This window comes from Hyla sarda, chromosome 6 (assembly GCF_029499605.1).
Source record: "Hyla sarda isolate aHylSar1 chromosome 6, aHylSar1.hap1, whole genome shotgun sequence".
In the NCBI taxonomy this organism is placed as follows: domain Eukaryota; kingdom Metazoa; phylum Chordata; class Amphibia; order Anura; family Hylidae; genus Hyla; species Hyla sarda.
Genome location: NC_079194.1, coordinates 104,095,997 through 104,118,600, shown reverse-complemented (window position 1 = coordinate 104,118,600; position 22,604 = coordinate 104,095,997). Strand labels below are relative to the sequence as shown.

At 40.2% G+C, this 22,604-nt stretch overlaps 1 protein-coding gene across 1 annotated transcript in view; it reads left to right on the top strand.

Moving 5' to 3' along the window:
• The window catches only part of SUCLG2 (succinate-CoA ligase GDP-forming subunit beta), a 285,301-nt gene that overhangs the window by 91,403 nt on the left and 171,294 nt on the right, over positions 1–22,604 (top strand). Inside the window, exons 3-6 of the mRNA XM_056524572.1 lie at positions 9,980–10,079; positions 11,245–11,335; positions 15,134–15,286; positions 17,185–17,274. Coding sequence (XP_056380547.1) covers positions 9,980–10,079; positions 11,245–11,335; positions 15,134–15,286; positions 17,185–17,274 — 434 coding nt within the window. The remainder of the gene's footprint in view (positions 1–9,979; positions 10,080–11,244; positions 11,336–15,133; positions 15,287–17,184; positions 17,275–22,604) is intronic.

Genomic DNA, 22,604 nt, shown 5'->3' with positions numbered 1-22,604 from the left:
TCCATTACTGCCTGCCAGGTACGTACTAAATGGCCCTTATGGTGGAGAACCCCTTTAATTTCCCTGGACATGGACAGAAGGAAAAAAAATGATGGTGTCAATGCAGGATAGTCCGGATGGTGGATAAGCAGCCCGAAACAAGTTCCAAAGATATTCAAGCTGTCCTGCAGGCTCAGGGAGCATCAGTGTCAGCGCAAACTATCCGTCGACATTTAAATGAAATGAAACGCTATGGCAGGAGACCCAGGAGGACCCTACTGCTGACACAGAGACCTAAAAATGCAAGACTACATTTTGTCAAAATGAACTTAAGTGAAAATCCTTCTGGGAAAATGTCTTGTGGACAGATGAGACCAAGAGAGCTTTTTGGTAAAGCACATCATTCTACTGTTTACCAAAAACGGAATGAGGCCTACAAAGAACACAGTACCTACAGGGAAATATGGTGGAGGTTCAATGAGGATTTGGGGTTGTTTTGCTGCCTCTGGCACTGGGTGCCTTGTGTGTGTGCAAGGCATAATGAAATCTGAGGATTACCAACGGATTTTGGGTCGCACTGTGTCAGAAAGCTGGGTTTGTGTCTGAGTTCTTCAGTGTTCCAGCAGTACAATGACCCCAAAAATACGTCAAAAAGCACCCAGAAATGGATGTCAACAAAGCGCTGGAGAGTTCTGAAGTGGCCAGTAATGAGTCCAGATCTAAACCCCATTGAACACCTGTGGAGAGCTCTTAAAGGGGTACTCCAGTGGAAAACTTTTTTATTTATTTTTTTAAATCAACTGGTGCCAGAAAGTTAAACAGATTTATAAATTACATCTATTAAATTTTTTTTTTACCCTTCCACTACTTTTTAGCACCTGTATGCTACAAAGGAAATTCTTTTCTTTTTGAATTTCTAATTTTGTCTTGTCCGCAGTGCTCTCTGCTGAAACCTGATGCCTGTATCAGGAACTGTCCACAGCAGGAGAAAATCCCCATTGCAAACCTATGCTGCTGTGAACGGTTCCTGACACGTCAGCAGAGAGCACTGTGGAGAAGACAAAAAATTAATTTAAAAAGAAAAGAATTTCCTCTGTAGCATACAGCTGCTAAAAAGGACTGGAAAGGTAAACACTTTTAAATAGAAGTAATTTACAAATCTGTTTAACTTTCTGGCACCAGTTGATTAAAAAAAATATATATAATAATAATTAATTCTACCGGAGTACCCCTTTTAAAATTGCTATTGGGAAAAGACACCCTTCCAATAAGAGACCTAGAGCAGTTTGCAAAGGAAGAGTGGTCCAACATTCCGGCTGAGAGGTGTAAGAAGCTTATTGATGGTTATAGGAAGCAACTAATTTGTTATTTTTTGCAAAGGGTGTGCAACCAAATTTTAAGTTAAGGGTACCAATAATTCTGTCCAGCTAATTTTTAGAGTTTGGTGTGACATTATGTCCAATTTGCTTTTTTTTTTCCCTGCCTCCATCCCTCCCTCCCCTTTTTTTTTTTGTTTAGTTCCAATACACACAAAGGGAATAAACATGTGTATAGCAAAACATGTGTTACTGCAATCCTTTTCTGTGAGAAATACTTCATTTTCTTGATAAATTTCAGGAGTGCCAATATTTACGGCCATGACTATGAGTGTTATGTATGTGTATATAAGTTAGTTTTGTGCATAAAGATTCTGAATAACCTGTAATTTATTGATCAAAATCCTTGCTCATTCAGGTTTAGGAGTCCATTTGGTGGTCCTAATAAGTAACTGACTAAATTTTGTTCTCAATGTTCTCAATTTCTGATTCGAACCACCCACTGGTCTCCTAAATCCAGAATGAGCAGGAACTTGGATGAAGAATTTATAAAATTATGCTGAAAGTTTTTCTACAAAAGTGTATATTAACCCTGCCCCTTTTTGTTCTAGAATGTTCTGACTGCAGACTGAACTGCATTTTCAGTTTGACAGGTTGTTCGGTATATTCCTTTTATGCGTTGTATTGATTACAATAATGAAGCAAACTAATGGCCCTGTCCCTCCAGGTGCCATTTTACAGAAGTAATTCTAGAATGTTAAGAGACTTGATAATAAATCAAATCCCATATATGTTCCCTTTCTGTATCTATATACTCTATACTCTATTCTCCTTTAAATGGTTGCAGGTTCCTACGTCATCCAAATCATCTGCGTAATTTAATTTCTTTTTGTTAGCTATAGAAGCCCTAAAAAAAAGTGTTTTCAGTACACTTGTTCCTCACACATTAGCAGACTAATACAATGAAAGGCGCAATTATATAGAATACAATTTATAGCAGCAGGAAAGCAAAAGACATTTTGCAAAACACATTATGGCACATATCGTTACACGGGAGCTTTGTGTCTTAATGGACTGGATTTCCATCAAGAACATTCTCCCAACTACACAATGAATGCAGCCTGAAAGGGCAGGAGATTAGTTGGCGTTTTGCTTTGTTTTGTCAGTATAGCGATTTGTGGGAAACAATTCTAGCACACAAAATGGTTAGCGGAAGAATTAAAAATGAAAAGGGGTACAAATGTGTCAATGCATTTTCTGAGAAAAGGAACTAGAGGTTTTACATGGATATGTAGATAAAATGGGTTTAGTATAGAATAAAAAAAAAAACTGGCGGTTACATAAACAGCACCTCTCTTGTCAACAGTTTGTATGTGGTATTGCAGCTGAGCTATTATTGAAAGAAAGAAGCAATGTTTTTCTTATCCAGTATAACCCCATTAAATAACGCATTACTTCAAAATCACCAAGCCTCCTTCTGCCTCCTGTAAACTACTTGGCCATAGTTACCAATCTGCTTGCACAGAGATGAGGAAATATTAGGATAAGATATGCCATTACTCTATGGAAGGTAGGAGTCTGACCTCTAGGCAGGGGCTTTGCTAGAATCGAAGAAGAAAATCGGGTGTAAGAGCCCAAAGTCATGTTGCCGCCTCCCACCACCAACAAAGGATATATGGCAGACAGCGTAAGTATGAACAGTAAAACAACTTTTAGAACATGAATCCACCGCATCTCTTCCTGAATATTACTTTATCATGAAATTAGCACCTGAATAATATACTCTGTAAAAATAAACTCTGTGGGGGACATGTATCAAAGATTTTACCCCTGTTTTGTGTGTATTTTTTTGCGCAAAATTTTGCGCAAGCCCTTTTTTTGCGCAATTTTTTTGCGCACGTTTTGGTAGAGCATGTCCTCCAGATGTGGCTGAATCAGGGTACCTTGGAGTGACATCTATAGTACACATGGATTTATTAACTGCGTACTTTTTTTTTTACACCAAAAATTTTGCCGCAAGAGCTGTTTTTTTTGCGCAAATATAAGCCATCTTGGACTTAACGTAGCAAGATGCTCTAAATCATTGATTCTATTTTCCAAAGAGTGGATTTAGGAGATTACTATATTTACCCGCAATTTATGAAGCTCATTGCACTTGATTGATAAATTTAGCGCTTCTGCACATAATTTAGAATTCGGGAAAAGGGGTAAAATGCTTCTACCATACACAAATAATGATACATGTCCCCCTGTGTGTATATAATAGCACATCAATTACACCTTAACACACACTGTTGATACCATGGCATCTATAGTAAAAATAATTGGGTTCTTTGGACCCCGCAGTGCAATTGTGGAGGTATGAAAAATGCAAATGGTTGCCTGAGGTCTCTTACCAGCCTCTGCGGCATGCAGGGTGGCTGAACTCCTTGTGCAGCCACAATATAATAGATTTAAAAAGGGTTTAAAAATAAATATATATATATATATATATATATATATATATATAATATTTATTTATTTTTTATCTATGGCCCCCACTAATATAAATCACCCTCCATTTCACATTAAAAAGTAAAAAAAAAAAGTAAAAAGCATGAACCATTTGGTATATACGCATACGGAAATGTCCAACCTCTTAAAATATTATGGTTATGACCCTTCACGGTGAAAAGTGTAATCGTAAAAAGAAAAACTAGACTCCAAAATTGCTGATTTTTGGTCACATCATATGTCAGGGAAAATGTAATAAAATGTCCTAGGACCTTACTTTTTTTTTTTTTTTCTTCACATTTTATGTTGCAACCTTGTGCTAAAATAAAATAAAAAATCCCCCATCATTATGCATTCAGTACCCTATAATGACAAAGTGAAAATACCATGTTAAAAATCTTTGCTAATTAAAATCTTAGAGGGGCTATCAGGAATAGAAAAACAGAGCTGTCTCCAGGTTGGGTGTGGTTCTGCAGCTCAGTTCTATTGAAATAAATGGAGCCAAGTTGTAATACCACACACAACCTGTGGACAGACATAGAGCTAAATTCTTTCAAAAACAGCTCAGTTTTTCTACACCTTTTCTAAAGAGTACCTGTCACCAAATAAAACTTTTAATAGTGTTCCTTGTGTAATTATCAGACGCTTTCAAAATGATCAACATAAATGTTTAAAATTTGAAACAGAAAACGGCCCCTAGGTGGCTCTGTTCTGTTCCCTGCTGCAATTATACAGTGAGTTTGGTCTTCGCCCGGCCGGGCAGGAGACCAAACTCGGAAAGTGTTTCTCTGCACTGAGTTTGATTGACAGCTGCACAGAGCCTCATTGAAAGCTGCAGAGAGTCTCACTGAAACATGTGTAGAGCCTCACTGAAACATGCAAGGAGCCTCACTGAAAGCTGCAAAGAGCCTGAGGTCTTCTATTCATCACAGCACTGCAACGATGTGAGGGCGGAAGTGCTCCCCCAGGAGGCATGACATCACTGAAGCCTGCGGGGGGAGCACTTCCGCCCTCAAACATCCACTTTATCCTGCTGGGATATTGCACTATGTGAGCAAGAATAAAGGTAAGATACTGAGCTTTTTAAAGCTCTGAAAAATGTTTAAATGTGGGAGAAGTGTAGGAGTAGTTAGGGAACATAGCCTGTTAGTGCAAGATTGAAAAAGTACCTGTCACCAAATAAACTTTACTAAACTAACCTAAATATTCAGACCCTTTACTCAATACTTAGTTGAAGCACACTTGGCAACAATTACAGCCTGCAGTCTTCTTAGGTATGATGCAGCAAGGTTTGTATACCTGGATTTGGGGAATTTCCACCATTCTTCTCTCCAGGTGGTCTCTCCAGAAATGTAAAATTGGGTTCATGTCAAAGCTCTAGCTGAGCCACTTGCTTGCATTCACAGAGTTATGTTAAAGCCACTTCTGTGTTGTCTTGGCTGTGTGCTTAGGGCTATTGTCTTCTTGTAAGGTGAACCAGTCTCTGGTCCAGAGCACTCTTGTCAGGATTTCATAAAAAATATCTCAGTATTTGCTCCGTTCAGTTTTCTACTAATTCTGACCTGCCTCCCTGTCCTAACCGCTGAAAAACACTCCCATAGCATAATGCTGTTGCCACCATGCTTCACTGTAGAGATGGTATTGGGCAGGTAGTGAGCAGTGCCTGGTTTCTCAAAGACATTGGGGGAGATTTATTAAAACCTGTGTAAAGAAAGAGTGGTGCAGTTTCCCATAGCAACCAATCAAGTCTCTTCTTTCATTTTTAAAGAGGCCTGTGAAAAATTAAAGAAGCAATCTGTATAATTGTTATGGGCAACTGCACCACTATTCCTCTACACAGATTTTGATTAATCTCCCCCATAATGCTTAGAATTGAGGCCAAAAAATTATTTTTTCATCAGACCAGAGAATCCTGTATCCGAGTCCTTTAGCTGCTCACACAAGATCTTTGATGCACAGCCAGAGGGACCATTGGGTTTTTGGTCACCTCTTATACCAAGGCCCATCTTCCCCGATTACTTACTGCTCTTGGGAACTTTTGTACCCTTTTGACTCCTAACAATCCTGTCTCTGAGTGCTACAGTTAGTGAAAGGGTCTGGAAACTTTTCGAATGCATTGCATGAGGTAAGTCTTGGAGAATAACACATGTCCTTGTGGATGATCTAATAAATTTTCCACTTTTAACGTTAGAGTGCCATTATTTCTCCCAGTAAATACATTAAGCTGTCTTGATTTTTTCCTGATTCTCTCGTGCTACCAGTTATGGGCCTTTAAACATAAGTTGTAGAAGAAATTAACAGAACTCTGTCCCAAATGTCTTAGAAAACAGAACATATTTAAGTCGTCAAGTCAATAAATTGTTTTAAATTTCCCCAGGGACCCTTCCCCCACTCTCTGCACACTTCAGTGTCATGGAGACATGCTCTTTTCTACATATTTAAAAGAAATGGCTAGAAACGGCTGTTGTATTTATATCTCAAACATCAATACGTCGGTAAAATGTCTGTCTACTGCATCTTAATAGTTTAATCATTGATGGCAGTTAGCTTAGGACCCCCGCAATGTGATCATGGGTTTTAAAGAGCTGCAATAGCAGCCGAAGGGTCCCCTCGCCTGCCTCTGGCCGCCGGATCAACGCTCAAATGATGTACCCCGTAATCCGATGCATGGAGTGAACTCCTCTCCATGCCAGATGACAGGCGACCGCTGCCGTCACGCCCCCTCATTGCATGTGTATAGGAGGGGGCGTGACGGCTGTGTACTAGCCTTTCACGTACCCTCCCATAGACATGAATGGAGGTGGCGTGGCATGACATCACAAACAAGGAACCCCAAAGCTTCCATGTTTAGTTTGTCCTTGCCACCGGACCGGAGATCATGGGGGGGGGGGGGGGGGGGTCCTGGTGGCCAGAACCCCCATGATTAGACATTTTTTCCCCTATACTTTGGATAGGGGATAAGTAGTTTAGGGGAGTAGCTACCCTTTAAGCTATTGTGAATCCTAATTAAAAGAAAGTAAGGAGACTGCTGTGCACAGAGCCTAATGTATATAGTCTGCTTTGGATGCGTATAATATAAGCATATTTTTGTCTGTCTGTGGCTCCAAGTACCCAAACTCAAAGCATCTATTATGGCTGCACTTTTGGGCCCACTGCAGGTCTGATTACTCAAACTGATATCCCTATCACTATGATGCTATTATTTGGGGTAGTAGATACACAGTCAGGACAGGATTTGTGGCACAAAATGAGATAGCTCTGGATACACGTGTCTTGTTCTGTATAATCCACTTTCATGCTGCAGTGAGGTGAATGGGTGGTTTAGGTACAATGAAGGGAACTGTAAGGTTGTGTTAAATGAAGATATCCGTGTCTGGGAGCCGCAGTACATTAATCAAGTGCTCTTAGACTCCTGTGACTCTGGGGAATCTGTGTCGTCTTAATTCGAGGCATTGTGGTTGGGGAATCTTCTTTAAAATAGACTTTAATCCCTGGAGTTCTTTGAGTAACAAATGCTGCTTTTTAAATCTGTAACATTTTAGCTAAAAGCTCAACCAGTTACATCGATTGCAAACCTGAAGTCTTCAAAGCAACATATTCCAGCATTTTTATTCTGGAAACTTACTCTTTAAAGTCAAATAAATCAATTTCAGAATTTTGCAACCATTTAAATAAAAAGCACTTTTGGGAAATTTATCAAAATTGGAGCAAAGACAAATGGGAGCGGTTCAAAAAGGCATGCAAGAAATAAACAGCTGACACTTGGTGATTTGCTGCTTTGTGTTCGGAATGTCAGCAGGGGAGCTGGGAGAGTGTGCCATCAGGCTAGAACACAGAGACCAGGGCGGACTAGAGCACTGGAACAGGGGAGCTGCTTCTTAAAGGGGTTCTCCCTTGTTTATACCGTTTTTTTGTTATGTTTGTGTGTTATATGTGTATAAGTATGTATTTTTTTTGTGTTGTGATTATGTATATATGTATTTTCTTACCTTTTGTGAAGATCCGGAAGCTGGCCCCTTTTTCTTCCAATGGCTTGCTGTGCACCTCTGCCTCCGCCATGTTGTGTTTGGTAAGTGGGATGTTGGGGGGGTGTGTTCTAGCTTCTGTCCTTCCTATCTTCTGACGTCCGAGGCAAATCTTTTCTTCCTGTTTCTTCCGTGGCTCAGCGACGAATCTGTGGCCTATTCCGGCGCATGTGCAGGTAGTTTTTATTTTAATTTTTTTAACCAGTAAAGGTTTTTTTTGTCTAATTGACACTGTCTGCGCTTGCACGAAGCTACGCTATTAGCGTAGACCTAACGTACGCTACGCTGTTAGCGTAGCACTTGCCTACTCGCGCATGCGCAGTCAGTTTGTCAATTAGACAAAAAAACTTTATTGGTAAAAAAAAAAACTACCTGCGCAAGCGTCGGAAGAGGCCGCAGATTCGTCGCTGAGCCACGGAAGAAACAGGAAAAAAGATTTGCCTCGGACGTCAGAAGATAGGAAGGACAGAAGCACGAACACACCCCCCGACATAACACTTACCGAACACAACATGGCGGAGGCCGAGGTGCACAGCAAGCCACTGGAAGAAAAAGGGGCCAGCTTCCGGATCTTCACAAAAGGTAAGAAAATACATATATACATAATCACAACACACATAAAAAATCATACTTATACACATAACACATAAACATAATAAAAAAACAGTATAAACAAGGGAGAACCCCTTTAACGGAATTGAAACACTTCTTTAAGGGTTTATTCTCAAGTTCAGGTCCCCCCGCCCCCCCCCCCCCCCTGTGCATTCACAAAAATTAAAATTTCATTTTTGGAGCTGCTGTTTTAGAAAACAAAAAGTGGTTTCTGCACAACCACGCTTGAACACAGAATATAACTTTATCCCTCTTGCCTTCTAATTGTTAAACTTCCTAATAATATAATGTGTCTGGCTTTCTTCTGCTGAGCTATTCTGATATATCTGACCAGAACACATCACTGTTGCTTTGTAAAAATCTACAGGGACCGTGACGATTGTGGAATCGTTGTTGAGGCTTTTTTCTTTTTTTTTTTCTTTTTTTTTTTGCTGTCTGATTAGTGGTGCAATCTGTTCATATAATGTATAGTCAGCTGTGATTCTTGTGCCCGATTTCTGTCTTCCATTGAACTGAAAAGCTTTGATGAGAATAAATTATCCAGTACACGTCTTTAGGCTTTTAATGGCTCAATGAACCAGTGTTTAATTTCTTTGTATGGAAGAATTTGCTTCCACTGAACAGGCCGTGGAATGTGTGATTGGAACATAATTTTATCCTGTGTTTTAAAGCATTTGGATAGCTAACATTTGTCTGTAGTAACTCAATTTGTACTGTGGCTGAGATATTTCCATAAAAAATCCATTATGCCCTTTGCAATTTTTGTAGACGGTACCTAAGAGAGTAGAGCCGTATCATTGCAACTAAAATTACATTTTCTACTAAAGAACATTTTCCCGTAATCCCGTTAGGGAATTAGAACTGTGGAGAAATATATATATATATATATATATATATATATATATATGTAAGAACATAAGATATAAAATCAGATATTTAAGTAAATAAGAATTGGTGACAGAAGGTGAACAAATGGACCAATAGAACTGGGTATAAAACTATTAAATCATGTTTAAGTTCCCACTTGCCCAGAAGGCAAGAAATACCTGCATTGGATGGCCGTGTCGATGTATTGATCAGAACAGTAGGTCTTAACTTTATCTAATAAGGGTTCAGGCTTATTGGTAGTTTGTTTTGTTGCATGCCTTGAAATATTACCTTGTATTTTTCTCCTCTATTATAGTTATGTCTTACCTTGTGCTGGAAATACTGGGTATGATTTATGCAATTACAAGGTAGTAAAAATTTAATAGGAATTAGATTTGTTTTTCTATATGTTGCTTGGAGGGTTCTTTTTGATAAATAGAGACTACGAGACCTCAAATAAAGAACATAATAAATAAGAACTCCATTGGAGCTTTTCGTGCCTCATTGCTTCTTTTTGTCTGTTTGTGGGTAAGGACCTAAAATTGCTAAGTTTTTGATGTTAATAGTGGTTTTCATATGGTTGTTTTTTTGCACTCCCTTCCCTTTAGCACTAAATAGTGTGATAAACAGTATCTAAATGTCACCTTTCATCAAATGTGCTAATATATTGTATTTATTTCTCTGCAGAAGCCCGAGAAATAGTTTTAAAAGCCCAGATCTTGGCTGGCGGAAGAGGTAAAGGTGTTTTTGACAGTGGGCTTAAAGGCGGAGTCCATCTAACCACTGAGTAAGTTTTTAGTTCTATAGTATTGTAGACATCCAGCATTTTCCTGTCTGTACCAGCACAAACATAACCATAAAAATACAGTATACCCTTATAAATGTGCTGAACAAAGTCACTTTTAGACTGTTTTGCACGTTCACATGAATGGGTCCGGCGTAGGCATGCCTTTGGTGATAGCATCCAACTCTCCTTGGTTGTCGTACTATATCAAAGAATTTAGAGTGCAGGGTCCCAAGCACACTATGGATATTTCGCTTAGAATTAATTCCAAGCAAAATTGCACCAGAATTCTATTAAACTCAAGAGGATTCCACTGCTCCGTGCACACTAAAGAGGTTACATAGCCAAACTTAAGATGTGGATCTGGATTACCATAAGCGCCAATTCTGGGCAGTGCTGAATTCCTGAGGAATTTCAGAAAAATTTTAAAATTAGTAGGTAGCTCTATGAAGCGGTCTGCTTGTTCCCATAGAAACCAATGACCGCATCACTTTGTTTTCTAGAGCAGTATATGAAATGAAAGATGCCCTGTGATTGGTTGTGTGGGTAATTTTAGGATTCTAGTCACTTGCTTGATCTGGACCATTATGATGTAATGGTTTTATGACCACATACACACTATGTTGAATTGGTGAAATACCCAGCAAAGGGAAAATTTTGCAGATGGATTGGCTTATTCTATCCAGAGCACTATGTATTATTACCCAACTGAATAAAATTAATTGGGTTAGGGAAACTCCTTTTTAGTTATTACATTTAAAGGTACATAACTCAGGAACACCCTGATGACTTACGGGTCAGGCAGCATGATAGCAGCTTCCCCTTAAACAGTCTTATACCCATTGGAAGCCTAAAACTATCCATTTTGGCTACTTGAACATTAGTTATTTAGTTATTGGTGACTGGTTTTGGTACTTTCCAAGTTGTCCCCAATTTTTTTGCTAAATCTTAACTTTCTCCTGAGTACCTTTATTGTTTATGCCTTGTACTAGTTTTGTTATCTATTTGCTGCTTTGTATTAACAGCCTATTTTCATGGAATTGTATACATTTTGGTATGCTTGAAAAAATACATCTTGTTTGGTAAAAGGTGTGATGGGTATAATGATACGATTAGACTAAACGTATGTGCATCTGCAAGATTTATGTTTTCTCTTTTTGTTTGGCAGTCCTAACAAAGTAGAAGTTCTTACAAAGCAGATGATTGGATACCACCTCTCTACAAAGCAAACTCCCCAGGGTGGGGTTAAGGTCAACAAGGTACGGTACGGTACTGTATTGTGTTGAATATCTCGGTGATATTACATCCTATAAAACATGACACCATTGTTGTACTTGGAGGCACACTACAGTACTGTGGTTATAGCTAATTATGCAGAACATAATCTGATGTGGTATTCGGCTTTAAAGAGCATTGTTTTGTAGCGGTCAAAAGATTAAACAAAAAAAAATTATAATAATCATTGTGGCTCTTAAAGGGGTACTCCACTGCTCAGCATTTGGAACAAACTGTTCCAAACGCTGGAGCCAGCGCCGTGGGCTTGTGACGTCATAGCCTCGCCCCCTTGCGCTTTCACGCCCCACCCCCTCAATGCAAGTCTATTTGAAGGGGCGTGGCAGCCATCATGCCCCCTCCCATTGGCTTGCAATGAGGGGGCGGAGCATGATGCCATGAGGGGCGGAGCTATGACGTTACAAGCTCCTGGCACTGGCTCCAGCGTTTGGAACAGTTTGTTCCAGAGCAGTGGAGTACCCCTTTAAATCTCTTGTTTAGGTTACACTACATGCAGTTCACTGAAGAAGAGGGGGCGTTCCCGTTGGCAAGCATGACACCTGCCCTTTCATCTCATGTAAAAACTTACTCCTCAGAGCTGACAACTGGCTGTGCTGTTCACTCAGACTCTGTGACGTGCTCCTGGCTCACATAGCAGGCTGACTGACAAACCAGGAAACCTGCTTGTCCCTCCCACACTTCCTTTTATTTGGTCAGAGTTGATGGGCAGCTTCCCCTGAACCCTAATCCATTATTCTATAGAAGCTGAACAATACATTTGGAAAAAATGGGACAGAATTTAGACTGCCTTGTCTTCGCTTGGGGGCAGCTTGCTGCAACAGAAACCTTTCCCACTATTATGGCTGTAGACTTGTTTGAATAAACTCCACCTTTTTAGGTAAGCTGTATGCTTTCCAATGCACCATCTTAAAATAGAGTGGGCCAGGGGAGTGAAATGTGTTCAATGTCAACTACAGTTCTTTCTTACTAGCCCAACTCCTCACCCCTGAGCTTCATTCACTTCTGGATTATGTGCCTTTAGGTACTAAATTATTAAGAATGTGCCTGCATTACATGGATAATAATGCAAAGGAGACCAAATAAGAAAGTGGCCCTTTCAGTACAAAATTTCCTTTAAGATATCTCCCATTGTTCTAACGTTTGATCTGAAATAATTAAGTTTTTTGCAGGAATGTAAAATACAGTCTGATGACTGTTGAGCAGCTCACGGTTGTCCCCTTTGCTGCGCTTCAGCGAAAGAATACACCTCAGCGAATTGCAAGACCCAAGTAATTAATGAGCCGCTCTCTCGGCTTTTGGCAGGCATCCATGTTCCTGCTACTGTAGAAAACGCTTTTCTTTAAATGTGGAAAACAAAAGATGTCAAGTGATGGTAAAACTGGCCTCATTATGCCTCGTGTTTAAGTGCACCTCTGCGCCTTTATATAGAAGACAGGGAAACTTGCTTCATTAGTCTAAAATTAGTTTGTTTCATTGGCGAGGGCTTAAATTTTTCAGTATGGGTTGTGCCGACATGCCGGGACAGTAACACACAGCACGGTCTATGTAGGAATGCAGGAATTTTGTGTCATGAAATTGATAGAATATCAAACGCCTTTAAAGGATTTTATCAGCACTTTATCCCTCTCGTTCTCAGAATTAGTAGGAGGTCCCAAAAGTTAGATTCCACCAAGTGATGGCAAATATTAGCAATACTTTATGGCAGTAATCTCAAACTCTGGCCTTCCAGATGTTGCAAAACTTCAACTCCCAGCATGCCCGGACAGCCGTTGGCTGTCCGGGCATGCTGGGAGTTGAAGTTTTTGCAACATCTGATGAGCCTCAGTTTTAGACCACTGCTTAATGGGAATGCCATGTTACTAGGCGTTAAGTTCAGCAGTGTTGGAAAGCTTGGTGGAAACTCCTATAGTAACTATAAGGTTTACTGGTTTCTCTTTTTTTTTTTTTTTTTTTTCTTCCTCTTTTTAATATAGGGAGGTGGAATTTTAATGCATAGTTGTAAGTAAAAAAAAGGGCATAATGAGTTTTTAGTGTATTATGGGTGATATAAGGTCAGACAGAGCACTAAGCCTAAAATTGAGGATTGAGGCTGGGTGGGTTAATAGAAAAAAAAAAAAGTTTCCAGCAAAAGGAAAAAAAAATAAACATAGCCATATCAAAGGTTAAATTGCCTCGGTCACATGTCCTAGAGACATGTCAAAAGTTTTGATAAGCGGCATCTTAAGACCTCCACTGATCAGGAGAACGAGCCAGGAGAAGACCACGCCTAGAGCGCTCTCTCCTGGCTCTGTGTCACGTGGTTGAGACACACTCTCAATGAAAGTCTATGGAGCGTGTCTTGATAGCGTGACACAGAACAGGGATAGGAGCATGTGACCGTGTGGACTTCTCTCTGCTCATTCTTCTGATTGGTGGAGGTCTAAACATCAAACTCCCGCCGATCAAAACTTTTGACATGTTTTTAGGACTTTAAAATTTAAGTTATTCTTTAATATTTACAGGGGATTTGTGGTCCAAATGCTCTTTCAAATGCTCTTTTAACTATTCAGCCTAATTGGTCATCTACTGATTTAAACAGGTTGTCCCGGGGAAGTAATTTTTATGTTTTTTGCTATAGAAAGGACTCCGGGTGGTGCAAAAATAAGTAAAATAAACATACTTATCTGCCCGTTGTAATACAAGTATGACTAAGGTGGAGGTTATCCACTGAAATGGGTCATTTTGTACGTCCTGTGTATTGTTGTTCCTAATAAAGAAGTTTTTATTGCACATATTACCGCGCTGGCCATTTTTTTTTTTTTCTACAAGTTAGTCCTTTTTTAAATTTTTTTTAATCACATCACATCCCAGAATTTTTTTTTTTTTATAAAAGCAATGAAAAAGTCTGATGTATGCCAAATTGGTACCAATGAAAACTATATATCACGGCACAAAAATGAGCACCCACAGCTTCATAGGTGGAAAATTAAAATAGTTATAGGGGTCAGAACAGGGCAATTATAAGCATATTTATGATGAACGATGTATGGGGAAGAAAAAACAAATTGATAAATTTTGCTTTTTATTTTCACCTTGCATTTTTTTTCTGTACATTTTATGTAGGGTGTCATTACAAAAAGACAAACCCCCATATGGCTCTGTAGATGGAAAAATAAGTTATGGCACTTAAAATGTGAGGAAAAAAAAAAAACACACACATCTGTGTGTCTGAGCTATATAGCAGACAAGCAGAGCTTTCACCCCAGCATTAATTTGTAAGATTTACAGTGTATTGTGTAACATTTGTAAGAGGCCCAGAATACACAGTCTCCCAATATCAATAGCTGTAGATTCATACTAGCTCCGGTAGGTGCCCAGGGCAGCTATTCCATCATTGTCCTTGTAGTTATTGTTGTAATTGGTCCAAGTCAATGAGGCGTTCTGTAGCCATGGGACCTCCATCTAGATTATCTTGTGAATTATCCACCCCTGGGGACTTCCATCTGGTACATACTTGCTTTAACATCACCTCAGCTGCCAAAATGTTAAGGATGATGAAAAAGATGTCAATGATTTTGGAAGATGCTTGGATAGGGAGCTGTAAGAAAAAAAAAAAAAAAAAAGTCACAAAACTGTCAAAGTTTTTTCTGCAATTTTCTTTGTGATGAAAAGCTGCTCTCCCCCTAACATCAGTGATGTCCTTATAATAGTTACACATAAAGTGATGATTATTTGCTGACTCATGACTACTTTTTAATTTTAATTTAAACAAATGAATGTCTTAGGTGATGGTGGCCGAGGCCCTTGACATCTCGAGAGAAACATATTTAGCAATTCTAATGGACCGTGCATACAATGGACCCGTGCTCGTTGGCAGCCCTCAAGGTGGAGTTGACATTGAAGAAGTAGCTGAGAAAACACCAGAACTTATTTTTAAGGTACCCTTCATTCAGTGTGCCCCCCACTGCCAAAATAAATAAAAAATTGAAATAGATTACTCTTTGTGAACATAAAGTTCTAAAGTGCGGAACTGTGTAAACTACTTACAACTCTACAACTGCCCTGTTTTCACTCACTATATAGAGGCTTTTTTTTTCCTCTCTTCAGTCTGTACCTACTGTTCCAAATTTTTGACACGTACCAGTTTATCTTAAAATATGAATCAACTAATCTATCTTTATTTTCATACTATTTTGTCTCTACAGCTCCTATGCAGTCCTATGTAGTTTCAGACCACAAACAAGCTGTGTAGTAGGGCTGTCGCATTCAGCTGGAGGCACCCTGGTTTGAAAACACTGACCTATGTAATAACAGGGGTGCAGGAGAAATGTATAAAATAACCTGATGCTCACCTAGCTCCAGTCCATGTAGGTTTACCGCAGATTCCATTCTCCTTCACGCGGTCTCTGTATCTTTCCTCTGCACCCAACAAGCAGCTAGTTCCAGGACCTTTCTCGCTTAGCCGCAGCGGTGTCATGTCAGGCCAGTGACTGTCTGAGCAGGATGGTTCCGTAAGTCCCATAAGATACTGGACTGCATGGAGGAGAACAGGATCTGCAGGAGACCTATTGCGTTTATTTATTTTTATGCCCTGGGGAACAATTTTAAAATTAATGGGGGGGGATGTGACATGGGGGTGTGGACATTAAATCGAATGCAATGTGACATATGCTTGGGGGGGCAGAGATGTGACCAATTAGGGGGGATGTGACAATGGTAGGAATGTGAAATTGGGGGATAAAAATTTAACTGGGGAAATTGGACATGAAATTAGGGGATTTCATAATTCTTTTATTTTGCAATCATGTTTCAAAATTGCAATATTTACCTCCATAATCGCAATCGCACATTTTCCCCAAATCGTGCAGCCCTACTGTGTAGCCCTACTGTTTCTTTGATCACATTCCCTTCCATCTGTCTCCTACTTCTTGCTTATTTAAAGGAGAAATCCAGCAAAAATGTACTTATCCTCTATCCACAGGATAATGGATAAGTAGCTAATCACGGGGGGGTCCGACTGCTGGGACCCCCTGCGATCTCCAGGACAGGACCTGGCACTCCATGAGCAGTACCTGCTGCAGACAGCACATGCTCCATTCATTTGAGTGCTGAAAAGACCTGACTATAACACTTGGGCATCATTTGCGCTCTTATAGAAATGAATGGAGCGTGTGCCGTCTACTGTTAGACGACACTCGCTCCTCACTGAGAGGTACGGGGTCCCATCCTGGAGATCGCAGGGGGTCCCAGTGGCCAGATCTGTATACTGTGGATTGATAAGTGAATATTAACTGAAGTTCTCCTTTAATGAATGTGTATTAGTAAAAAGTATGCCTTCAGGATCAGACTACACAGGATTTGTTTGTGGTATGTAACCAAACACATCTGCATTGGAGCTGTAAGATGGTGCTATATTTGTGATGCAGTTTTATTCAAGTTCGTTTTTCTTGGAAGTCAATGTGGTAATGATGATCAATGCCAAAACAGAGACCTACCCCCTAAAGCATATTTTGTAATGACATCGCTGGGTCGTGGCATGAAAACAATGATAAGATTCCGGAGTCTGTCAGAAAAAATTAGCTGCTTAATGTTTGTCAAAGCCATCTGCCCAGTAATTAGAAGTGAAAAGTGGTGTCAGATTGTCTTGTCTCTGTGCCACTGTCTTGTTGTGGAGGGCCTTCATTCAAAGCAGGGTGACTTCATTAAAATGTACCTGCTGGGCACTGGTTTCTACTGAGATTTCTGTGTGTCGGGGTGCATATTCATTTCGTTTATATTTCTGATTTAAATATTTTGATTTCTTTCCTTATTCTTTATATGTTCTGTGTTTCAAAAGGAGAAAATAGATATTTTTGAAGGAATAAAGGACAGCCAAGCCTTGCAGATGGCCGACAATTTGGGATTCAAGGGACCTCTAAGACAACAGGTGAGAACAGTTACTGTGTTTCCCTTGCTGTTCTATATTGTAATTAGAGATGAGCGAACTTACAGTAAATTTGATTCGTCACGAACTTCTCGGCTCGGCAGTTGATGACTTATCCTGCGTAAATTAGTTCAGCCTTGAGGTGCTCCGGTGGGCTGGAAAAGGTGGATACATTCCTAGGAAAGAGTCTCCTAGGACTGTATCCACCTTTTCCAGCCCACCGGAGCACCTGAAAGCTGAACTAATTTATGCAGGAAAAGTCATCAACTGCCGAGCCGAGAAGTTCGTGACGAATCGAATTTACTGTAAGTTCGCTCATCTCTAATTGTAATCCATAATACAGTCTGAATGGATTTTCTTATTTAGCATAGTGTCTGAGCACTGGAAAATGTATAGTCAGGCCCCTATATATTGGTACAGCAGGTATAATGTCCTGAAAATAAATATATGTCCCGAATAAAGTACTTTAATTTGTGATGTGTGCAGATTACTTCTGTTGGCCTTAACACTGAGTTTTAGCATTTCAGTGGGTTGTCCAGAGAATAATTTATTAATTTTTACATTTAGAATGTGACATTTTGCTTATATCATGCACACTCACCATCACTAGTCCTATAGCACCATTTGTTATATTCCAGCACAAGTGCATCCATGTTTCACTACTCTAATTTGGTCATGTGATAACATTCCTGACTCTTCAAAAAAATTTTTAGTACCTAATGGTTCCAACAGAAGGTCAGACTCCTGTGCAGCTTTTGCAGTTTTTTTTTCTGTTTTTGTTGTGATTTTCCCCAAAGCATTTCAGAAAAAAAACAGCTAAGGCTGACATTGTCGCTAATAGCGGGATAACATGTGTTTTTCCTTTTGAATGACCAAAATTGTGGCACAAAATGGTGCATTTGACTAGCTCTTCAACAAACACCTCAGATCTTAACTTGTTAAGGACTAAGGTTGTACAGGTACGCCCTTGAGTTCTGGTACTTAAGGACACACTAAATCCTCAAGTGGCTTTAAAGCGAGCGCAGGAGCAGCGCTCGCTTCAGAGCTGTGAGTATGGGTTAAAATCAGTAGCCGGACACTCGCTGCTAATGACAGGCAGCGGTAATACCACCGATGCCACTCATTAACCCTTTAGATGCAGGGATCAATTCCCATCATGGCGTTAAAAGTAAAAGTTCATTGGTAATGCAGAGGGGCTCGCAGAACCCCTGTGAGGAGGGTCCCCTTACCTGCCTCCTGCCACCAATCGCCGATCTAACTGATGTAGTCTGGCTTTAGCCAGGCTAGATCAGTGGATAGCCGATCACACTGTATAATGCTATGCCATAGGCATAGCGTTATATCGTAAATGCAATCTGATGATTGCATGTCAATGACCCCTTTGGGGACTTAAAAAGTGTTGAGAAAAAAATTCTAAAATTATATAAAACCCCCACCACTAATAAATAATTAAATTACCCTTATTTTCCCATTGTACAAAAAGAAAAAAGTTTACATATTTGCTATCGTCACATGCGTAAATGTCCAAACTATTAAAATATAATGTTGATGATTCCGCATGGTAAATGGCGTAAATGTGAAAAAGTATCAAACACCAAAAAACTGATTTTTAATCACTTCATAGATCAGAAAAAAATTATAAAAAGAGATCAAAAAGTCCCATCAAAAGCAAAAATGGTACAGATAAAAACTACCGATCACGGCACAAAAAATGAGCCCTCATACATCCCCGTATACGGAAAAATAAAATAAGTTATAGGGGTCAGAAAAGGACAATTTGATGCATATACATTTTGTTTAAAAAAAATATACATGTTGTTTTAAAGTAGTACAATAATAGAAAAAAAACTATTAAAAAAAGTAAATAAAAAAAAGTGGGTATTGTTTTAATCGCATTGACCTACAGAATAATGATAATGTATTATTTTAACCATAAAATGCACTGTGTAAAAACCAAACCCCTCAGAAGTAGAAAAATTGCAGTTTTCTGGTCGCGCAAAAAACCACCCTTTATATGGGTCTGTAGGTGAGGAAAATAAAAGTTAGGGATTTTAAAAGGAGAGGAGGAAAAAACAACGCTAAATTGAAATTAGGCCTGGTTCTTATGGCCAAAATGGGCCATGTACTTAAGGGGTTATTAAAACACCTCAATTGTGATTATAGGTCAAGTGAGTAAGAAAATGCCTTACAACTGCGTAGTGTGAACTGGCACTAACCCATGAGTCCGGGTGATCTCCAGCACTAGCAGCCCGATATGATGACCAGATGCAATAAGGAAATTGTACACAGGATTCATGAGAAATGTAGGCTGCATTACAAAAATTCACAGTAGAGCAGTACACCTGGGAAAAGCTGATAAAAGTGGGTGGACATCACTGTGGAACCCAGGTCTAAGGGGTCAGACCAGGCACAAAAAAAAGATAATCACTGTAGCACTCCCAGATGATGAAAATAGTGTAGAGTTTATTCCACCCTACATCAGCAACGTTTCAACTGCTCAAATTGCAGCCTTTCTCTATATATACCTATACATATAAATATACATATAAACCTTTCCAGCTGCTGATTCCCTGTTAATTCAGGTCCCTCTGCTCAGAGCTTCCTGTTCTTCGTCTGTTTAACCAATCACTGACTGGGACTGATCAATGCTGCAGTCAATGATTGGCTGATCGGGCATCTCCTATGTGTTTGCCAGGAAAACATGAAGCTCTAAATAGTGGAACCCGCACCAAGAGAATGGTATTGGTGACAGCTGAGTACATGTTCTAAACAGTTTTTTTCTGGACATCCCTTTATCTGTATGGCCATAAAGAAAAACTGATGATTTGAAGCTCTGTAAATGAAACACAGAATTTACACTATAAAGTGATGCTTATAAAAGGACGGTCTCTACTGTAAGAGATAACAGGTGTCAAATAAAATGTGTATCTTTTTACCATGTCTGGTTTTGATGCACAGAACTATAAATTGGTATTAAAGTAGGTATAACTTCTTTATTACGATCTCCATAAATGTTTAGTTGGAGCGCTCACATTTTTGCTTGTAACCCTTTTTACGTATGCTGCAAGATCTCTATTAGGGCTCATTCACATGGCTGTAATACAGTGCCCATATAAGTGTATTGGCCCGTTCTGTACCTCCGTCAGCATCCTGATTATATACAGAGTACATATATCTATTATTGGCAGAAGCATATAGATATCCTGGCCTATACCATGGTGTGCTCATAGGGATACATATACTAAATGTAATCTCTTTGTGACTACATTTGGCCTTCTTTATAGTGATATATATTATATATGTGGGACTGAATAACTTGGTAGATTACATTTTTTTTCTTCTTTCCCCAATCAAATGTATACAAATACTGTTTTGTCTAGTCAAGCCTATGGGCGTTCTATGGTACACGAATACGAGTTTCATAATGCAGATAGTAAATATGAACCACACAAATCTGTCCAGAGAAAAAATTGTGACCTGTTCCATTGGTTAATTTGTTGTCACATATTTTTTCCTGTTACGAATGAAAATGCACAGCAGAATTTTATGCAGTGTGAACATAGTCTAATGGAGATTACCTCCATATTCACAGCCTTCAACTGAGCCTGCATGTCAAAACAGGTAAGCCATGCCTCTCCATATCTGGCAGTCATATGGCTGTTTGCTGCCTTGTCTGCCATGTCCATGTGCCCTAGCTCCTATTTTTGCCATTGTGATTAGTCAATAAAGACAATACAGTGGTCCCTCAAGTTACAATATTAATTGGTTCCAGGACGACCATTGTATGTTGAAACCATATCTCTATGGAAACCTGGTAATTGGTTCTGAAGCCCCAAAATGTCATCCAAAAATAGGAAAAAGTGAGGATTAAAGAAAAATAAGTAGATAACTAATATAGATAAAGCAAATCCTTACATATAAAAGTAAGAAAGATCTGCTGGGAGCTGTAATCACTGTCTATGTCAGTGTTTCCCAACCAGGGTGCTTCCAGCTGTTTCAAAACTACAACTCCCAGCATGCCTGGACAGCCAAAGGCTGTCCAGGCATGCTGGGAGTTGTAGTTTTGCAACAGCTGGAGGCGCCCTGGTTGGGAAAGACTAGTCTATATAGAGGACAGGAGCTTCTTCAGGGTCCTGTACAGTACACACAAAATGTAGCCGCCCTTACCTGGTATCCAAAGGAGCAGGTAACCCTGGCAAAGGTAAAGTGTTCAGAACATGTTATATCTCCCTGTATTGTAGGGAGGCGCTACCAGACAGTCAGTGCATTCACTTCAGTAGTACAGGTGTAAATGTCCTTTCTGATTGGTCAGTTCTTCCAGCCATTGACAAGTTTTACAGATCTGGACTGTCTGTACATTGTATGTTGAGTCTGGTTTCAAGTTACAATGTTGAAACTATTGTATGTTGAGGACATTGTAAGTTGAGGGATCACTGTATAGTTCCCTGGCCTATACTGCTTTCCACTTTCTGAGCTAACAGAGCAACTGTAGCTTGAGACGTGTAGCACAGTTGGATGTACTTTTTCAAAGGGAACCAAACCTGCTTTTTAAGTACCGTATTTTTCGCCGTATAAGACGCACTTTTTCTTCCCCAAAACTGGAGGGAAAAAGTCGGTACGTCTTATACGGCGAATATACCCCTATCGCGGCGGTCCCTGCGGCCATCAACGGCCGGGACGCGCGGCTAATACAGGACATCACCGATCGCGGTGATGCCCTGTATTAACCCTTCAGACACAGAGATCAAAGCTGACCGCCGCATCTGAAGGGAAAGTGACACTAACCTGGCTGTTCGGGGCCGCCGCGATTTCACCGCGGCGGTCTTGAACAGCCCGACTGAATAGCCGGGTTAGTGCTTACAGGACACCGGGAGGGACCTTACCTGCCTCCTCGGTGTCTTCTCCTTTCAGGGATCCCCTGTACGGCCGGCGCTCTCCTTCCTCGTCATCACGTCGTCGCGTACGTGCGTCGGCGTGCGTAACGACGTGATGGGGGCGACTGAGAGCGAGGATACCCGGCCGGCAGCAGAGACGTTCCGGAGCGACGGGGACACGGCGACAGCGATGGAGCAACATCCAGGGCAGTGGTGACGGGTCCGGAGCGGCGGGGACAGGTGAGTATTACATCCTATGCAGTGGTCTTAAATCTGCGGACCTCCAGATGTTGCAAAACTACAACTCCCAGCATGCCCGGACAGCCAACGGCTGTCCGGGCATGCTGGGAGTTGTAGTTTTTCAACATCTGGAGGTCCGCAGGTTGAAGACCACTATTGGGTTCAAAATGTTTATTTTTTTTAGATTTTGCACCTATAAATTGGGTGCGTCTTATACGC